The sequence below is a fragment of the Coregonus lavaretus genome (genome assembly GCF_964263955.1).
Source record: "Coregonus lavaretus genome assembly, chromosome: 1".
NCBI lineage: Eukaryota > Metazoa > Chordata > Actinopteri > Salmoniformes > Salmonidae > Coregonus > Coregonus lavaretus.
The window spans coordinates 63,027,992-63,049,796 of record NC_139988.1 but is presented as its reverse complement, the minus strand read 5'-3'; the positions used below and the strand labels follow the sequence as shown (position 1 = coordinate 63,049,796).

Here is a 21,805-nt window from a genome sequence, read left to right as displayed (position 1 = left end):
AGAAGTGGATTGTCAAATGCCTCTCAGATTAATGGCACTCATTGCCAGTTTCATTACCGGGGGCAGACAGAACAATACAACTTAGTATAAAAGCTGTATGCGAGTCATATATCACCAATAACTATGGAGCCCTCTAACACCCCCACTTCATTGGCTTATTGAGGGAAACACCTGTCACATGTACTACAGTACCCATAATGCTCTGTACAGAATTTTCTGTTTTATTTTAGGAAATAAAGCTAACATAATGTTGTCCCGTTTCCTTATCAATACATACAGTACTAGTGTACATTATAATGTATATATTATCAATAAAACCAGCTTGTACAGAGGGTTATGGGTACTGTAGTACATCATGTTACACTACAACACTCACCGGTGTCAGGGTCTGTAGCTCGGACAACGATGACAGAGGTGCCAATGCCAGCGGTCTCCCTCAGACCCAGGCGGTTGTACTGCTGCTGGGTGAATACTGGTGCCTCGTCGTTGGCATCCTCCACATACACTATCACCTGTAGTGGAAGACAGAGACCCTTGGAGTCAGAGAAGTAGCTGGACAACTGCTCACAAGATGCTCACAGGTGTCCTCCACTGCAGCCCTTACCCTTTTGCACCATACTCTACTCTAACAGTATACTCTAGTATGTCCTGTCCCACACCCTCTTCTCTCCCAATACACCACCATCTCCTCTAAGCTCTTTTCTAAATCCTGCCTAATATCCTCTCCTTTTTCCTGCCATATGTATGACCCCAACAGTCTCCTCTTCTATGTTCCGCCATGTTCCCTCTCCCCTCCCTTCTTTCCCTATCCACTATATTTAGACACAATCCCCCCTCTCCCCGCCTCACTCGTACAGAGCTCCTTATCCTGCCTTGGTCACTATTGTCGTTACACAAAATGAGTGCCTTTTTTTGATATTTTAAGTAGAAATTGTGCACCAATATTGAATTTGAAAAGCCTGTTATATTAAATAAAGCACCCTTAAAACCCCCTAGGATCGGGGGCTGGGTTTATACTAAGCTAACATATGGAATTGTTTTAAGATGGTCATACCAAGGACCATTTAGCTACAGTATTTGATTTTTAATTGTAGGACCCCTGTAAGTATAAAATATATACAGTATATACAAAAATGATTTGATGAAACATACAATTCGGCTTTACAGCTATTAGCCCATAGAAATGCATTTAATAACATATTCATACTGTACATGGCAAAACAGATAGTCCAAAAATGTATCAAAAGGAAGTTTGTTTTGAAGTATCTATCCTATACCTGAGAGATATAAGAAAAGTTTGGACACACCTACTCATTCAAGGGTTTTTCTTTAATTGTACTATTTTCTACATTGTAGAATAATAGTGAAGACATCAAAACTATGTAATAACACATGTGGAATCATGTAGTAACCAAATAAGTTTTAAACAAATCAAAATATATTTTATATTTCAGATTCTTCAAACAGCCACCCTTTGCCTTGATGACAGCTTTGCACACTCTTGGCATTCTCTCAACCAGCTTCATGAGGTAGTCACCTGGAATGCATTTCAATTAACAGGTGTGCCTTCTTAAAAGTTAATTTGTGAAATTGATTTCCTTCTTAATGCGTTTGAGCCAATCAGTTGTGTTGTGACAAGGTAGGGGTGGTATACAGAAGATAGCCCTATTTGGTAAAAGACCAAGTCCATATTATGGCAAGAACATCTCAAATAAGCGAAGAGAAACGACAGTCCATTATTACTTTAAGATATGAAGGTCAGTCAATACGGAACATTTCAAGAACTTTGAAAGTTTCTTAAAGTGCAGTCGCAAAACCATCAAGCGCTACGATGAAACTGGCTCTCATGAGGACCGCAACAGGAATGGAAGACCCAGAGTTACCAGCCTCAGAGTTCATTAGAATTACCAGCCTCAGAAATTGCAGCCCAAATAAATGCTTCAGAGTTCAGGTCACAGACACATCTCAACATCAACTGTTCAGAGGGGACTGTGTGAATCAGGCCTTCATGGTTGAATTGCTACAAAGAAAGCACTACTAAAGGACACCAATAAGAAGAATAGACCTGCTTGGGCCAAGAAACACGAGCAATGGACATTAGACCGGTGGAAATTTGTCCTTTGGTCTGGAGTCCAAATTTGAGATTTTTGGTTCCAACCACCATGTCTTTGTGAGACGCGGTGTGGGAGAACGGATGATCTCCGCAGGTGTAGTTCCCACCGTAAAGCATGGAGGAGGAGGTGTTATGGTGTGGGGGTGCTTTGCTGGTGACACTGTCTGTGATTTATTTAGGATTCCAGGCACACTTAACCAGCATGGCTACCACAGTATTCTGCAGCGATACGCCATCCCATCTGGTTTGGGCTTAGTGGGACTATCATTTGCTTTTCAACAGGACAATGACCCAACACACCTCCAGGCTGTGTAAGGGCTAGTTTACCAGTGTGCAAAGCTGTCATCAAGGCAAAGGGTGGCTATTTAAAGAATCTCAAATATAAAATATATCTTGATTTGTTTAACACTTTTTTTTTTACTACGATTCCATATGTGTTATTTCATAGTTTTGTTATCTTCACTATTATTTTACAATGTAGAAAATAGTAAATATAAAGAAAAACCCTTGAATGAGTAGGTGTGTCCAAACATTTGATTGGTACTGTATGTATATATATATATATATATATATATATATATATATATATATATATATATATATATATATATATACAGTGAGGGAAAAAAGTATTTGATCTCCTGCTGATTTTGTACGTTTGCCCACTGACAAAGATATGATCAGTCTATAATTTTAATGGTAGGTTTATTTGAACAGTGAGAGTGTCACGAACGCTGAGTGTGGATGTGGTGTAGGGAATCAAGCGCAGGCACACAAGAGTACGTCAACAGTCTTTAGTGGTGCAAAACAACTCCAAACAGGAGAAAATAGCCAACCCAACCGGGAGGCGAGAACGACAAATACGCACACAACACAGTGCGTAAAACAAGGAAAAAGCGCACGCAGTGCGGACTCTCGAAATACACAGGAAGAGAGTCAAAATACCAAGAACACGAACAGCTGACAAAAACAATCACACATAACACCTGACCCAAAATAACGAAACTAAATAGGGAACACAATCAAACACTAACAAGGGACAGGTGTTACAAACAGACAAAACCAAACGAACATGAAACATTGAACGGTGGCAGCTAGTACTCCAGAGACGACGACCGCCGAAGCCTGCCCGAACAAGGAGGAGGAGCAGCCTCGGCCGAAACCGTGACAGTACCCCCCCCTTGACGCGCGGCTCCAGCCGTGCGCCGACCCCGGGCTCGGGGACGACCCGGACGACGCGGAGCAGGGCGCGTAGGATGACCCCGATGGAACTCGGTCAGCAGGGACTGGTCCAATATGTCCCTCCTTGGCACCCAGCACCGCTCCTCCGGGCCGTACCCCTCCCACTCCACGAGATATTGAAGACCCCCCATCCGGCGTCTCGAATCAAGGATGGACCTCACAGTGTACGCCGGAGCCCCCTCGATGTCCAACGGGGGCGGAGGAGTCTCCTCTATCTCATACTCCTGGAGTGGACCAGCTACCACCGGCCTGAGGAGAGACACATGGAACGAGGGGTTAATATTCCTATAGTCAATAGGCAGTTCTAACCTGTAACACACCTCGTTCAACCTCCTCAGGACTTTAAATGGCCCCACAAACCGCCGACCCAGCTTCCGGCAGGGCAGGCGGAGGGGCAGGTTTCTGGTCGAGAGCCAGACTCGATCTCCAGGTGCGTACACAGGCCCCTCACTGCGGTGGAGATCGGCGCTCGTTTTCTGCCGACGGATGGCCCGCTGCAGATGTACGTGGGCAGCGTTCCATGTTTCCTCCGAGCGCCGCACCCATTCATCCACCGCAGGGGCCTCGATCTGGCTCTCGTGCCAAGGTGCCAGAACCGGCTGGTACCCTAACACACACTGGAAAGGGGTTAGTTGGGTGGAGGAGTGGCGGAGAGAGTTCTGTGCCATCTCGGCCCAAGGAACGTATCTCGCCCACTCCTCCGGCCGGCCCTGGCAATAAGACCTCAGAAACCTACCCACCTCCTGGTTAACACGTTCAACCTGCCCATTACTCTCCGGATGGTAACCCGAGGTAAGGCTTACCGAAACCCCCAACCGTTCCATAAACGCTCTCCACACTCTGGAGGTGAACTGGGGGCCTCGATCAGACACTATATCCTCGGGTACCCCGTAATGCCGGAAGACATGGGTAAACAGAGCCTCAGCGGTCTGTAGGGCAGTGGGTAGACCCGGCATGGGAAGGAGACGACAGGCCTTCGAGAACCGATCCACAACGACCAGGATGGTAGTATTCCCCTGTGAGGGGGGAAGGTCGGTAACAAAATCCACCGAGAGGTGGGACCAAGGTCGTTGTGGAACGGGCAGGGGTTGTAGCTTACCCCTGGGCAAATGTCTGGGCGCCTTACACTGGGCACACACCGAACAGGAGGAGACATAAATCCTCACATCCCTAGCTAACGTTGGCCACCAGTACTTCGTGCTAAGGCAGTGAACTGTCCGGCCGATACCCGGATGTCCAGAGGAGGGGGACGTATGAGCCCAATAAATGAGGCGATCGCGTACCTCGAGCGGAACGTACGTCCGACCCACTGGACACTGTGGAGGACTTGGGTCGGTGCGTAACGCCCGCTCGATCTCGGCATCAACCTCCCACACCACCGGTGCAACCAGACAGGACTCCGGTAGTATGGGAGTGGGCTCAACGGACCTCTCCTCCGCGTCATACCGCCGAGACAGAGCATCTGCCTTCCCGTTCTGGGACCCAGGGATGTAAGTAATTTTAAACACAAACCGGGCTAGAAACATAGTCCAGCGGGCCTGGCGAGGATTCAGTCTCCTAGCTGCCCGGATGTATTCCAGGTTACGGTGGTCAGTTAGAATGAGGAAAGGGTGTTGAGCCCCCTCAAGCCAATGCCGCCACACCTTTAGGGCCTGTACCACGGCTAACAGCTCCCTGTCTCCTACGTCATAATTCCGCTCCGCCGGACTGAGCTTTTTAGAATAAAACGCACAGGGACGGAGTTTAGGTGGTGTGCCAGAACGTTGGGAAAGAACGGCCCCTATACCGGCCTCTGACGCGTCCACCTCTACCTGGAAAGGTAAAGAGGGATCCGGATGCGCCAACACCGGCGCCGAGGTAAACAGGTCCTTCAGTTTCCCAAAAGCCCTGTCCGCCTCAGCTGACCACCGCAAGCGCACCGGACCCCCCTTCAACAGAGACGTTATGGGAGCTGCCACCTGTCCAAAACCCCGGATAAACCTCCGGTAATAATTTGCAAAACCCAAGAACTGTTGCACCTCCTTCACAGTGGTTGGGGTCTGCCAATTACGCACAGCTGACACCCGGTCTACCTCCATCTTCACCCCTGACGCAGACAACTGATAACCCAGAAAGGAGACCGACTTCTGGAAGAACAGACATTTCTCTGCCTTGACATATAGGTCATGCTCCAACAGCCTCCTCAATACTCGGCGCACCAGGGTTACATGCTCTGATCGGGTAGGACTGTACACCAGAATATCGTCGATGTATACGACTACTCCCTGTCCCTGCATGTCCCGGAAAATCTCATCGACGAAGGATTGGAAGACTGAGGGAGCATTCATTAACCCATATGGCATGACTAGATACTCGTAGTGTCCGGAAGTCGTGCTAAACGCTGTCTTCCATTCATCGCCCTCTCTAATGCGCACCAAGTTATATGCGCTCCTGAGATCCAATTTTGTAAAGAACTGCGCACCGTGCAATGACTCCGTCATAGTCGCAATCAGAGGAAGTGGATAGCTGTACTTCACCGTAATCTGATTGAGACCGCGGTAATCAATACACGGGCGCAGACCTCCATCCTTTTTCTTCACAAAAAAGAAACTTGAGGAAGCGGGTGAAGTGGAGGCCCGTATGTATCCCTGTCTCAGAGACTCAGCGATGTACGTCTCCATTGCCTTCCTCTCCTCTTGAGACAAGGGATACACATGGCTCCGCGGGAGAGCTGCTCCTGACTGGAGATCTATCGCACAATCCCCCTGTCTATGAGGCGGCAGCTGCGCCGCCCTAGTTTTACTAAACACCACTTTTAAATCCTCATACTCGGGGGGAATATGCAGTGCTGGCATTAGATTCGGACTTTCCACCGAGGTCGCCCCTATGGAAACACCCAGACACCGCCCCTCACACTGGGCAGACCACCCTTTAAGAGCTTTCTCTCGCCACAAAATAGTAGGGTCATGGGTCATCAACCAGGGAAGGCCCAGCACTACCGGATACGCAGGAGAGTCAATCAGATAGAGCTGAATCGTCTCCTCATGACCCTCCTGCGCCATCATCTTAAGGGGTGCCGTGACCTCCCTAATCAACCCAGACCCTAACGGACGGCTATCTAGGGCATGAACAGGGAAAGGCTTATCAACGGGAAGGAGGGGAATCCCTAACTCTACACAGAACTGGCGATCTACAAAATTCCCAGCTGCGCCTGAATCTACCAGCGCCTTATGCTGGGAACGAGGTGCAACCTGTGGAAAACAAACAGGCAAGGTTAGGTGAACGACAGAAAGCTCTGGGTAAGTAGGGCGCCTACTCACCTGGGGGGACCCCCCAATGCGTGACCTGCCTTCTCCTCCACCGGGGGACCCTCCCCAACACCTAGCCGCGGTGTGCCCTCCACGGCCACAGTTAGTGCAGGGAACGGCCCCCCTCGGGTTCCTACTCCTCCGTTCTCTAGCGCCAGCACCCCCGAGCTCCATAGGGCTCGGCTCGGAGGTGCTGGAGGGTGAAATGGGCGAACCCCACCCGGGACGTCCACGGGTGGCGAGCAGGGTATCCAGCCGAATGGCCATGTCGACAAGTTGGTCAAACGTCAACGAGGTGTCCCTGCACGCCAACTCTCTCTGGACGTCCTCCCGGAGGCTGCAACGGAAGTGGTCTATAAGGGCTCGCTCATTCCACCCTGCATCGGCCGCTAGAGTCCGGAATTCCAAAGCAAAGTCCTGGGCGCTCCTCATCCCCTGTCGGAGGTAGAACAGACGCTCCCCCGCCGCCTTCCCTTCCGGTGGATGGTCAAACACAGCACGGAAGCGGCGGGAGAACTCCGCATAGGTAGTGGTAGCGGCGTCCATTCTCCTCCATTCTTGCTGTTGGCGCGGTCGCTCCTGCTGATTCCATGGGTGATGTGTGATTCTGTCACGAACGCTGAGTGTGGATGTGGTGTAGGGAATCAAGCGCAGGCACACAAGAGTACGTCAACAGTCTTTAGTGGTGCAAAACAACTCCAAACAGGAGAAAATAGCCAACCCAACCGGGAGGCGAGAACGACAAATACGCACACAACACAATGCGTAAAACAAGGAAAAAGCGCACGCAGTGCGGACTCTCGAAATACACAGGAAGAGAGTCAAAATACCAAGAACACGAACAGCTGACAAAAACAATCACACATAACACCTGACCCAAAATAACGAAACTAAATAGGGAACACAATCAAACACTAACAAGGGACAGGTGTTACAAACAGACAAAACCAAACGAACATGAAACATTGAATGGTGGCAGCTAGTACTCCGGAGACGACGACCGCCGAAGCCTGCCCGAACAAGGAGGAGGAGCAGCCTCGGCCGAAACCGTGACAGAGAGACAGAATAACAACAAAAAAATCCAGAAAAACGCATGTCAAAAATGTTATAAATTGATTTGCATTTCAATTAGGGAAATAAGTATTTGACCCCTCTGCAAAACATGACTTACAGTGAGGGAAAAAAGTATTTGATCCCCTGCTAATTTTGTATGTTTGCCCACTGACAAAGACATGATCAGTCTATAATTTTAATGGTAGGTTTACTTGAACAGTGAGAGACAGAATAACAACAACAAAATCCAGAAAAACGCATGTCAAATATGTTATAAATTGATTTGCATTTTAATGAGGGAAATAAGTATTTGACCCCTCTGCAAAACATGAGTTAGTACTTCGTGGCAAAACCCTTGTTGGCAATCACAGAGGTCAGACGTTTCTTGTAGTTGGCCACCAGGTTTGCACACATCTCAGGAGGGATTTTGTCCCACTCCTCTGCAGATCTTCTCCAAGTCATTAAGGTTTCGAGGCTGATGTTTGGCAACTCGAACCTTCAGCTCCCTCCACAGATTTTCTATGGGATTAAGGTCTGGAGACTGGCTAGGCCACTCCAGGACCTTAATGTGCTTCTTCTTGAGCTACTCCTTTGTTGCCTTGGCCGTGTGTTTTGGGTCATTGTCATGCTGGAATACCCATCCACGACCCATTTTCAATGCCCTGGCTGAGGGAAGGAGGTTCTCACCCAAGATTTGACGGTACATGGCCCCGTCCATCGTCCCTTTGATGCGGTGAAGTTGTCCTGTCCCCTTAGCAGAAGAACACCCCCAAAGCATAATGTTTCCACCTCCATGTTTGACGGTGGGGATGGTGTTCTTGGGGTCATAGGCAGCATTCCTCCTCCTCCAAACACGGCGAGTTGAGTTGATGCCAAAGAGCTCAATTTTGGTCTCATCTGACCACAACACTTTCACCCAGTTCTCCTCTGAATCATTCAGATGTTCATTGGCAAACTTCAGACGGCCCTGTATATGTGCTTTCTTGAGCATGGGGACCTTGCGGGCGCTGCAGGATTTCAGTCCTTCACGGCGTAGTGTGTTACCAATTGTTTTCTTGGTGACTATGGTCCCAGCTGCCTTGAGATCCTTGACAAGATCCTCTCGTTTAGTTCTGGGCTGATTCCTCACCGTTCTCATGATCATTGCAACTCCACGAGGTGAGATCTTGCATGGAGCCCCAGGCCGAGGGAGATTGACAGTTATTTTGTGTTTCTTCCATTTGCGAATAATCACACCAACTGTTGTCACCTTCTCACCAAGCTGCTTGGCGATGGTCTTGTAGCCCATTCCAGCCTTGTGTAGGTCTACAATCTTGTCCCTGACATCCTTGGAGAGTCTTGGCCATGGTGGAGAGTTTGGAATCTGATTGATTGATTGCTTCTGTGGACAGGTGTCTTTTAAACAGGTAACAAACTGAGTTTAGGAGCACTCCCTTTAAGAGTGTGCTCCTAATCTCAGCTCGTTACCTGTATAAAAGACACCTGGGAGCCAGAAATCTTTCTGATTGAGAGGGGGTCAAATACTTATTTCCCTCATTAAAATGCAAATCAATGTTATAACATATAACATACAAATATGAATATAATAATCATACAGTGGACACCTAAGCCTTTGCATGCAGTGTGCTGATACATTTAGTGGTCAAATCTCTGACATCTGAACCGTGAGGTGGACAATTATTGTTTTAGGAAAGTAGCCTAAAAAAACACAATAAAATAGGCTATAAAGGTTTGCATATGCTACACATCGAAACACAAGGAATAGTGTTTTTGTAATTTGTTATAGGCTGTTTTTAAGGACACGTAAATGTGGCTCACTTGGCCAACATCCCCATTTACTGATGGCGCTGGCTGCGCCAAGTTGGATCTGAATGCATATGGATATCCATTGAATGTCTCAAATTTCAGGTAAATTAACATCTTCCCTGTCATGTTGTCTGGTGCCAAATGTTCCTAAAGGAAACTCTGAAATGGCATATTGTTCTTATTAAGATCTTTGAATATTCACATTAAAATCTGTCACCAATTGTATGTAAACCTAGCTTTAGACACACTAATGACTCTGGCAAGTGCGCTAGTCCAGTGTTACTTTGATTATGCCTGAACATCATGGTTCATCAGCAGCCTCAAACATCTAAAGAATAAGCTACCAGCCAAACAAGTTCAAAATAATTGTACTTAAACTCTTCCCTCATACTCATCTGGAGGTTGAGCATTTTTTCATCTCTATCTCTGTAATGTGTCTGTATCTATGTAATTGTATATATATTTATGTAAACAAAATAGGGACCACAATGGAAATAAGTCCCTATCTTTATTGTGCAATCACTTTTAAAAAATGTATTTTCTTAACTGACAAATAAAATCAATCAATCAATCCAAACTGTGCAGCGGCCAATTGATGAATGGAAAGAGACTTCTGTTACAAAACACCAAAAAGTTGAATGACATTCGGAGATTGTCAAGCCAAGCCTTCGATACTGGGTAAGCCTATAAGGTAGGGAGGGATGTATTTTCTGTTTGCAGAGATTGACATAGTCTATTTATTGTGGTGTTGAAAACGCAAACCATGATATTGAAGTGCCCGAAGTAGGTATGCTTTGTTTATTGGTTGTGTGGTGCATTGGCACAGAAACCTATTGGTGGAACATTTGTTGCATTTCCAGTATTTTATATAATTATAAATATGGCATCAAAATGTTGAAAATCTGATTTCCCTCTAGCTGATCATTGTCTCCAGCCAGCTCTGATCATGAAGTAATAAAACAGGCAGGGAGAGTGAGCTCGTCTGTGGTGGTCAGCGAACCCTCAACCTTCTGGCCCATAGCCCTGCGTGGCATCGAATGTGCCACAAAAGCATGCTGAAGTGGCAAAGTCGATATCCACGTTTATAAACAAAGGGTCGCTACAGTTATTGTTATTTGTGGTCGTAAACATTATTTTGAGTTAATTCTATGAGGGGGGAGGGTGTTCGATTTATTTTACAGTACAAGGAGAGGGTCATGTGAAAATATTTTTGGCAACAAGTGACTTTATAACAGAATGTTAAAATTTGCTTAAATTAAAGTTTGTTTTACCAAGTTACACTTCTCAAAAGGCACCGAATTGGTGGACCCAGGACTCCTCCTCCAGCTTTGTCCCCCTCCCATTACCCTCCCCTGTCCCCTCCTCACTCGCACAGAGCTCATTATCCTGCCCTGGTCACTGTTGTCGGCCTCCACCTCCAGCCCTGTCCCCTCTCCCTCCCCTGTCTCTCCTCCTTCCCTGTCCCCCCTCTCCCTCTCCTCCTTCCTCACCCCTCCTACTCTCCTTACCCGTACAGAGCTCCTCATCCTGCCCTGGTCACTGTTGTAGGCCTCCACCTCCAGCACATGGGAGCTGCTGCTCTCTCTGTCCAGAGCCCTCTGGCCCCGCATCACAAGCCCCGAGAGCTCATTAATCCTGAACAGACCCTTACTGTTGCCTACACATGCAGACAGAGAGAGAGATATAGGGAGACACACACAGATAGAGACAGAGAGAGAGAGAGAGAGAGAGAGAGAGAGAGAGAGAGAGAGAGAGAGAGAGAGAGAGAGAGAGAGAGAGAGAGAGAGAGAGAGAGAGAGAGAGAGAGAGAGAGAGAGAGAGAGAGAGAGAGAGAGAGAGAGAGAGAGAGAGTTGGGGTGCGGGGGAGAGGGGGCGGGAGAGGAGGAGAGCGAAAGAGAGGGAGAGAGGGGGAGGGGTGCAAGACAGGGAGAAATGGAAAGAGAGAGGTTAGCTGGGGGTTAAGAGTGATTCCATGCAGGATGGCCATGAGGGTATTGATATACAGTACATTCAAATATTTATACTACAATATCACTAACATTGTAATCGGAATCTATCCAGATCAAGTGATACCCACTTGACACTGCATCTTTCAAATGTATCATTGAGCAGTTAAATGGCTAATACCGTATGACTTCAAATAAGGTTATGATTATGCATGCAGGATATGATTAGCATGCAGTGTTGTTGTTGACAGTCTTTTGTGTTTAGTTGTTTGTGTGCGGTGAGGCCTGTGAGTAGGTGTGAAAAGTATCACCACCTGGCGACTCGGAAGAGGATGGAAGAAGTTGTACTCACCAGAGAGGATCCTGTACAGAACCCTACCGTTCTCCCCCTGGTCTGAATCTGTGGCTTGCACCTGCACACAAAAACACACAACAAAACTTAACACATGTTAATAGCAAAGGCATATGCAGCCATTATACTAATTTACAACCACAGTGACTTGAAACCACACACCAATAGGCCTACATAGATACAGTAGATAAACATTTACACACATGTACACACACACACATGTGCGAACACAGGCATGCACACAAACACACACACAGACGCTGACCTTCATATAGACATACACACACACGTACTAACATGCTAGTGACCCCCCCACCCCCTCCAAATTCTGTTTTGTCCCATGGTTGCCACAACAACTGCATCATGGCCCTGGCAACGATTCCACAATGGAGATTTCTCTCTCTCTGTCTTTATCCCTTCCCCTCTCTCTCTTTCACTTCTCTCTCCCTCACTCTCAATCTCCCTAACTCACTCTCTTCTTTCCCATCTCTCTCTCTTTGTCTCTTTCTCTCACCCCCTCTCTACACCCCATCTCTCTCTCCCTCTACCAGTCTACCTCCTTTCTCTCTTGTTCACTCTCCCTCTCTCTCTCTCTCTGACAGGCAGGCATGGAGCCAGAGCAGCCAAAGACAAAAACACATCAGAGACAGCATGGCTCCACACAGATAACTAGTGAGGCATGCTGAGCTGCTACAGAATGGGCCATGACATTATACTGAGTATAATATACTGAATCCAACCATGACTTCTGAACTAAAAAAGGCACAGAGATGTTGAAGCAAGATGAGACTGAGCAGGCCCTGATCATACTCTGCTTGTAGGACCTGTGGATATTCCTAGACAGATGCGTGCACAAGCATGCATGCACACCCACACCCACACCCACAGACAGACAGACAGAAACGTGTTCAAACACACACACACACACACACACACACACACACCCTCCCTTCCTCTCTCTCTCTTGCTCCCTGCGTGAAAAGAGGGGCCCTGTTTCAGTTTCATTAGCTTTATAAAGAGAGGAGAAGAGAAAGAGGAGGAGAGGGGAGGGGTGAGATGGGAGAAAAGAGAGTGGGGGGTCAGATTGATGAATAGGGTATTACACAGTGGACTGCACCACTTTGGCTATAAAAGGGGTGCAGAGATTCCCAGTTCGTGTTACTAAGACCAGATGTTGTGAATTTAAGCATTTGCAGTGTTAGTGTTGGGAGATACATTTCTAAGCTCTTAGAAAGTGTTGGAAATTGACCATTGTTTTAGGCTCTACCAGTGGAAAACAAAGATACTATGTTTTGATCACTGTCCTGTTACCCCCTTGTCCTCTCTGTCCCCTCTTTCTTCTCTCTGCATTCCCTAACACTTTCTTAAAAAGGCAGTGTGAGGAAGAAAAATAACGTGGAAGCAGGAAAAAGTTTGACTCACAAATACTGGATGTGACTGAAAAAGGTAAAGAGTGTGTGTGTGTGTGTTTGTGTGTGTGTGTGTGTGTGTGTGTGTGCATATAACATGTATGTGTGTTTGCTGACATGTGCTTATATGTGTTATGCCCACATGGGTGAATGTGTGTTTGGGTCAGTATGAGTGCATGCATCTAAGTATGGAGTCACAGTCAATATGAGAGAGTGAGTGGATGTTGGACAGTGGAAGATGTCTGAACTCTCTAGAGTTTGTGGTTTGTTTGTGGGTGGGTGTATACTGTAAGAGAGTTTGGATTCAATATCTTGCGTCTGAGAGTGTGTGTGTGTGTGAGCGAGTGTGTGTTGGGTGGCGGTGACTAACGAGATGATGGCTGCTCCAGTGGCCTTTCCACACAGCTTCGCTGGCATTTGGTCTTAAAACTAATTTCACGTCCCAATGTGTTTCCCCCTAAACTGACAAGGCATGCTTTGTCTCTACCGAATTAAAGACTATGACATTTGTGTGTGTGTGTGTGTGTGTGTGTTGCAACTCCTTCAGGGTATGATGGTAATAACCCCTCCTAAAAAGGCCTAAGTCAGCTTGGTTTAGCTTGGATAATAAGGCAAGACTTCCCATATCAAGAGAGCTGCTGTGGCACTCTGAAAGAGACTGGTGCACACACACGTGCCCGCACACACACACTCACAAGCAGACCGCCCCAACACACACAGATGTCCACACACTTCTCATCTAACCTCCTTCTCATGACTTCTCTCCATTCCAGAACTTGGCGACCATGAACACCACCAGTGATCTAGCGGTCAACATCTCCTCCACCCCTTCTTTCACAGAATCACCATTACCTTTCAACCTATCCAGCCTGCCCACCTCCCTCTCTTCCTCCCCCCTGCCATCAGAGCCTCACGACCCATTGCTGACCATCATGGTGGTGCTAGGCCTGTCCCTGCTCCTGGCTGCCTGTGCTATCTTCCTGGCCGTGTGTCGTGGGTCGTCAACCCAGACAGAGGAGGACTCAGATGGGGGCTGTAGTTCAGGCGAGTCCCTGGTCTGCGGGCCTTCTCTGTCATCGGAGCCCCAGCTCAAGCTGTGGAAGAGACTGGGCTCTGTACGGCGGTCATTCACCTCCTCATTCAGACGACCGCCCCAGCGCAGGTCCAACTGCAGCACCCACTGCTCCCCAACCAGACCGCAACCTGACCACAGCAGCTCACCAACGCCCCACCTTACCATGCCCTGCCTGTTTGACTATGTTACAGAGATATGACCACGCTCTGATCGTGAGATGAACGCAGGCCCGGTCATGGAGATGACCGCTTTGACTGTAACTTGACCACAACACTCAGACTTGACCCCAGTCCTGCATGTTCATGGATGTACTGCTATATAAACAATAACACTAACTTCTGACCAAACCCTAACTTCAAGATAACCTTTACTCCACCAGTCCATGTGGTTATTTGGACGATGTTGTTATTGACAAGAGAAGCATGTGCAAGCCCAAGGTTCTTCCAAAAGGGATACCAGCCTCTGTGGATGATGTGAATTGTTTCGTACATTTTGATTGTTGTATTATTAGCTACATTCTTATAAAAAAACAGTTCCAAAAGGGTTATTCGGTTGTCCCCATAGGATAATCCTTTTTGGTTCCAGGTAGAACCCTTTTTGGTTCCAGGTAGAACCTTTTTGGGTTCCAGGTAGAACCCTTTTCACAGAGGGTTCTACTTGGAACCCAAGAGGGTTTTGCATGGAACCAAAAGGGTTCTACCATGAACCAAAAAGGGTTATTCAAAGGGTTATCCTATGGGGACAGCCGAAGAACCTGTTTAGGTTCTAGATAGCACCTTTTTTTCTAAGAGTGTAGAACAGTTTGTGTTATTCTTTTATTGTATTAAAATGTAGTTTGTTTTAGAAAATAAAAAGCTTTTCTCAAGTTTATATTGTGTGTGTGTGTGTGTGTGTGTGTGTGTGTGTGTGTGTAGGTACAGTTGAAGTCAGAAGTTTATATACACCTTAGCCAAATACATTTAAACTCAGTCTTTCACAATTCCTGACTTTTAAACCTAGTAAAAAATCCCTGTCTTATGTCAGTTAGGACCACCACTTTATTTTAAGAATGTGAAATGTCAGAATAATAGTAGAGAGAATGATTTCTTTCAGCTTTATTTCTTTCATCACATTCCCAGTGGGTCAGAAGTTTACATACACTCAATTAGTATTTGGTAGCATTGCCTTTAAATTGTTTAACTTGGGTCAAACTGTCACGAATTCTGCCGAGACTGCTCCTCCTCCTTGCTCGGGCAGGCTTCGGCGTTCGTCGTCCCCGGAGTACTAGCTGCCACCGTTGAATGTTTCGATGTTCGTTTGGTTGGGTCTGTCTGTTACACCTGTGTCCGTTTGGGTCTGATTATGTGCCCTATAAGTTTCCTGTGTTGTTTTCGTTAGTTTGTGTGTTATTTTCCGCCTGTCCGTTGGTGTCACCTGTGCAGTACTCTGGACTTTGTTTATTGTGACGCACTGTGTTGCGTTGTCGCTCGCCTCCTTGTTTTGAGGTCCTTTATTTTGTATTGTTTTCTACAGTTAGTAAAGTCTTGTTTGACTCAGCCTATGCGTCCTGTGTCTGACTCCTCAACCGCATCCACATCAACACTGACACAAACGTTTCGGGTAGCCTTGGTCCCATGGTGTTTATACTTGCGTACTATTGTTTGTACAGATGAACGTGGTACCTTCAGGCGTTTGGAAATTGCTCCCAAGGATGAACCAGACTTGTGGAGGTCTACAATTATTTTTCTGAGGTCTTGGCTGATTTATTTTGATTTTCCCATGATGTTAAGCAAAGAGGCACTGAGTTTGAAGGAAGGCCTTGAAATACATCCACAGGTACACCTCCAATTGACTCAAATGATGTCAATTAGCCTATCAGAAGCTTCTAAACCATGACATCATTTTCTGGAATTTTCCAAGCTGTTTAAAGGCACAGTCAACTTAGTGTATGTAAACTTCTGACCCACTGGAATTGTGATACATAATTATAAGTGAAATAATCTGTCTGTAAACAATTGTTGGAAAAATTATTTGTGTCATGCACAAAGTAGATGTCCTAACCGACTTGCCAAAACTATAGTTTGTTAACAATACATTTGTGGAGTGGTTGAAAAACGAGTATTAATGACTCCAACCTAAGTGTATGTAAACTTCCGACTTCAACTGTATATCCATGTGTATGTTTGTGTGTATATGTATGTCTATGTGTGCACATGTCTGTGTGTGTGCATGCATGAGTGTGTATGCGTGCGTGCATACCTACATTCATGTGTATGATTGTGTGTACATACGTGCCCCGCGCGTGTCAGCCTGCCTGTGTACCTGCAGGATGCTGTATCCTATGGGGACATTCTCCAGTATGCTGGTCTCATAGCTGTTCTGGAGGAAGATGGGTCTGTTGTCGTTCACGTCCAGTACTTCTACAAACACTGTGGCTGTGCCTGTCCTCCTGCTGCCTGCTGGACCATTGTCTGAGGGATTTGAGTCATTTAGGGATTTACAATCAGTGCATTCATTGGATGAATAAAAATAAAAGAAACACATCATACTGTGACACTTTCTGTATTTTGAAAGTTCTATAAAACTTGATTACTGACATGCAAAACACTTTGGGACTGTATCAACAGTGGACTAATGAAACAAATACCAAAATATAGTTTTTGAGTATAATTTTCCTTTAAGTAAGTCAAGATCTTTGAAATCTTTGAGAGTAAAACCAACTGTATAATCCAATCAATTGGTGCGAATGAAATGGAACAAGTAACATCCACTAGATTCCTTGGAGTTCTAATTGATGAAAAGTTATCCTGGAAAGATAATATTCAATTTGTCTGCAGCAAAGTGATGAAATCTGTTGGTATCATCAGAAAGATTAGTGGTTTGGTTCATCAGGCTTGCTTCCTAACTCTTTACTATAGCTTAATTGACCCATCTCTCATTTACTGTAAAATTGACTGGGCCAGTACATATGCCTCCTACCTACACAAATTACTCATCATACAAAATACATTTGCAAGGCTAGCCACCTCCTCTAATTACCTGGCTCCATCTGCACCTTTGTTTAAGAGTCAATATCTTGTCTATTTACGACATCAATGTATGCCAATTATGCATTTTCATCTACAAATACTCATACCTCCCAGACAGTTTACCTAAACCCTTCAATGGATTCTTCCAGGTTAATTCTGAAATCCATCTATATAAGACACTGCGATAACCTTCATCCTCCCCACTGCCTCACCTCACATAGTCAATTCTCTATCAGATACAGAGGTACCATACTCTGGAATTCTTATATTCACATTGCCAAAACCTCATCATCCCTCAATAACTTCAAGTGAAGACTGAGGTTCAGCCTGATGAACCAAACTACTCAGTAATTTCCTCCATATAGCCCAACTCTCACACACTCACATCCACACATGCACACATGCACACACACATTTCAACAAAACATATATAGTTTATCATTTTTTGTTAATGCTGATCAGTTAATTTGTACATTTATGATTAGTGAGTTTTGTTATCTGTTTTAAGAAACCTTTTTAATTTTTGTACTTACGTATTGTATATTGTTTTTTTGTGGTGTGGTTTTTATATAAGTCCTTGGGCTTCCAACCACACCTGCACACCATTTTTTATTCATTTGTTTATATCTGTATTATTGTTTATCACTTATTTTCTTTAGTTTCAATAAATTAAACCTTAATCATTAAAACCATACAATAGAAACCAAAAATTAACACAGTCTGAGTCTTTGTAAACCCCATTTTTTAGAACATAACAGTGGGATACTCAAAGTTCAGCCATGTTCAATTACTTCTGAGGTAGTGACATGAGTACCCTCTTCTTCTCTCAATCCTTCTTCTCACCAGAGCTCTATGGGCCCTGGTCAAAAGTAGTGCACTACATAGGGAATAGGGTGGCATTTGGGATGTAGGTGTCACGACTTGCCCTCATGGGTTGAGGATCAAACATGCCGGCTAGGCAAAGGTTTGAACACCCCCTTTCCTGGGGGCCAGTTTTATGACCGGTCGTAAATACCGTGCAGACTTTCTCTTCCTTGCCATGAAGTATTGGGAGAAAGGACCCCTTTGTTAACAAAGGAAGTCTTCCCGCCAAGACTCCAACATCCAAAAGTGGATAATGAAACAATATTCCTACTTAAAAGAATGTGGGAAATGGTTGGTGGGGACTTAAAGAACAATCATGTCAAATTCTTTACTATGTAGTGATGTCATTAAAGACGGTGGAACAACATAACTGTATCTCTGGGGGGCTACACTTCCCAGTTTTGAGGTTTGCATCTAATTGTTGTATAAAACGAATGATTAAGTATAATAATACTTTTGTGACTATAACAATGTGATTTTAGCATTCTAGATAATAATACGCCATTTAGCAGACGCTTTTATCCAAAGCGACTTACAGTCATGTGTGCATACATTTTTACGTATGGGTGGTCCCGGGGATCGAACCCACTACCCTGGCGTTACAAGCGCCATGCTCTACCAACTGAGCTACATAGGACCAGAGGACAGAGGACACGCCCAGATGAGCACAAACATGATGGAATGCCCCTTTTACCCCGAGTGCATAAAAAGCCTCATGACAAAATTCACCTTAGACCAGCAGACGTGAAGCGTGAGCTAAACGTTGCAAATGGTTGAATTCAACTCAGACCAGGAAGCCCACGGCTTAAAATGGTTGACAGTCTACAAGACCAGCAGACGTGAAGCGTGAGCTAAACATTGCAAATGGTTGAATTTCTACCAGACCAGGAAGCCCACGGCTTAAAATGTTTGAATTTCTACAAGACCAAGAAGCATGAAGCTGAAGCTGCAAGTTACAAAATGGTTAGACCAAAAAGACCAGAAAACGTGAGACGTTAGTCCACACGTTTGAAATGGAGAAACTCTGAAACTCTCAACCTCTACACGAGGTGAAGAAGAAGACAATGCACTAGACCTTATCATTTCAGTCTGCAGTTGGCATGTATAGTCGTCGAGAGAACTTTCACTAAAGACACGAGGTGGGAAGAATAATCCCTCTCAGACAACCGCTGGTACATCTGAAGTATCCATTCTAATCACCACTACGACCAGAAGCTCTACCAAGGACATTGGGATCTCTGGTGGGCAAACCAGAGTCCTACATCATCAACTCAACTACTATCGAGGACAGCTACACGTAAATACATGTTGCATTTCTAATCCGAATGAGCGTAGTTTCCAAAGTAACCACGATAGTTTGAATCTCTTTCTCCCTTCCACTCTGACCCTCCTTCTACCCAAACATTCACGCTAATGTTAGTCCAGTCCACTAGGGACCTGTTTTCATTGTATTACTTTAGTAATCAATAACCTATGTGTGTGTTTGTATTGTGTTATTATTTAGTTAGTTAGTAAATAAATAATTAAGAAAATGTGTGTATTGCTGATTCATCAATAAGGTTAGGGTTCTTGCAGGTTCAAGGATTATGCGATGTTAAGAATGAGACTGATGAGAGGCAAATATTTGATAAGTGACTGTTATCGATATATAACATATATATCTTCTAAGAGTTTAATTCGGAGATGGTAACTCGTTAAACAACTTATTCCGTGGTGCCCCAAATTCCTAATGAGTTAATTGTTACATTATCCATTTAATCGAGTGACAATTAAACATAGTTACACTACCGTTCAGACTGGCCAATTAAAAGAAAAGATTAAGATGGGCAGTCTGAGATATGGCTTTTTCTTTACAACTCTGCCTAGAAGGTCAGCACCCCGGAGTCGCCTCTTCACTGTTGACGTTGAGACTGGTGTTTTGTGGGTACTATTTAATGAAGCTGCCAGTTGAGGACCTGTGAGGCGTCTGTTTCTCAAACTCGACACTCTAATGTATTTGTCCTCTTGCTCAGTTGTGCACCGGGGCCTCCCACTCCTCTTTCTATTCTGGTTAGAGACAGTTTGCGCTGTTCTGTGAAGGGAGTAGTACACAGTGTTGTACGAGATCTTCAGTTTCTTGGCAATTTCTTGCATGGAATAGCTTCATTTCTCAGAACAAGAATAGACTGACGAGTTTCAGAAGAAAGTTATTTGTTTCTGGACATTTTGAGCCTGTAATCGAACCCACAATTGCTGATGCTCCAGATACTCAACTAGTCTCAAGAAGGCCAGTTTTATTGCTTCTTTAATCAGCACAACAGTTTTCAGCTGTGCTAACATAATTGCAAAAGGGTTTTCTAATGACCAATTAGCCTTTTCAAATGATAAACTTGGATTAGCAAACACAACGTGCCATTGGAACACAGGACTGATAGTTGCTGATAATGGGCCTCTGTACGCCTATGTAGATATTCCATTAAAAATCTGCCGTTTCCAGCTACAATAGCCATTTACAACATTAACAATGTCTAGAATGTATTTCTGATCAATTTGATGTTATTTTAATGGACAATTTCATGTTATTTTGAAAACAAGGACATTTTTAAGTGACCCCAAACTTTTGAACGGTAGTGTAGGTGAGTCGATAAATAACAGTCATACATTAAAGTAAGTCATGTCACGACACAGGCCTTCTTGGTCTCTCTTTGGTAAGATGATGAAAAGGAACAGAGACCGTTGCGCAACAAGACTTGCATCCATCACTTCTCGCTCCTCAATCTCACAGATGTACAAAAGGGTTGTAGCTTTGAACCAATTTGATATTTGAAATCGTAGAAAACATGTACATTAAAACAAGCCCAAATTGGATACACAGAGTAAAAAGAAAGATGAAAATTACTCTGATAGGGCTAGGACTTACCAATAGCCTCTATGACCAGTGAGTATGTAGCCTGTGTCTCTCTGTCCAGGCCAACCACAGTCCGGACCACACCATCTCTGAAGCCAACACTGAATTTACCATCCTGGTTACCACCTGCAGAAGACAACACACAGATGGTGGAATATTACATGTATATCTCGGCTATTCACTTATACACACGAATGAACGCAAGTATGCATACACACACACACATACACTAGTGTACACACATAAACAAGTAGTAGCACATTCACATAATACAACTCTACATCTTGCCCAACCACTCTAGACAAACACACGTCTTTCCCAACCACACACACACACACACACGCTCACAAACACACAGACACACACAGGCTGCCATAGCCTTAGTTTGACCTCTGACCTGTGATGAAGTAGCTGAGCTCGGCGTTGAGGCCGGCGTCGTTGTCAGAGCAGTTGAGGCGAGCAACCACATGGTCCCTGGGGACGCTCTCCTGCAGGGACACGTTGTATATCTTGGGGAAGAAGGTGGGGGTCTCGTCGTTGGCATCTAGGACTGAGGGACACAGAGAGACAGGCAGGCAAGCAGACATACAGACAAAGAGAGACAAAGAGAGACACATTGTCTCTTAAAATAACTTTCATCATGCTCAATAGGCAGACAAGACAAGCAACACATTTAACAGATTGTCATTAATCTCTCAGCGCTTCTAAAATATCTGCTTCTGACCAGCAGGTAGTGCTATTATACTTAGCAAATTACTGTCTT

General features: G+C 45.2%; 1 protein-coding gene across 1 annotated transcript in view; it reads right to left on the bottom strand.

Annotated features, from left to right (window-relative positions):
- LOC311133639 (cadherin-23-like) overlaps positions 1 to 21,805 on the bottom strand; it is a 601,713-nt gene that overhangs the window by 178,987 nt on the left and 400,921 nt on the right. Inside the window, exons 24-29 of the mRNA XM_084167165.1 lie at positions 21,440 to 21,592; positions 21,055 to 21,168; positions 16,585 to 16,733; positions 11,800 to 11,860; positions 11,010 to 11,158; positions 377 to 512 (exon numbers count right to left, since the gene is read on the bottom strand). Coding sequence (XP_084023291.1) covers positions 377 to 512; positions 11,010 to 11,158; positions 11,800 to 11,860; positions 16,585 to 16,733; positions 21,055 to 21,168; positions 21,440 to 21,592 — 762 coding nt within the window. The remainder of the gene's footprint in view (positions 1 to 376; positions 513 to 11,009; positions 11,159 to 11,799; positions 11,861 to 16,584; positions 16,734 to 21,054; positions 21,169 to 21,439; positions 21,593 to 21,805) is intronic.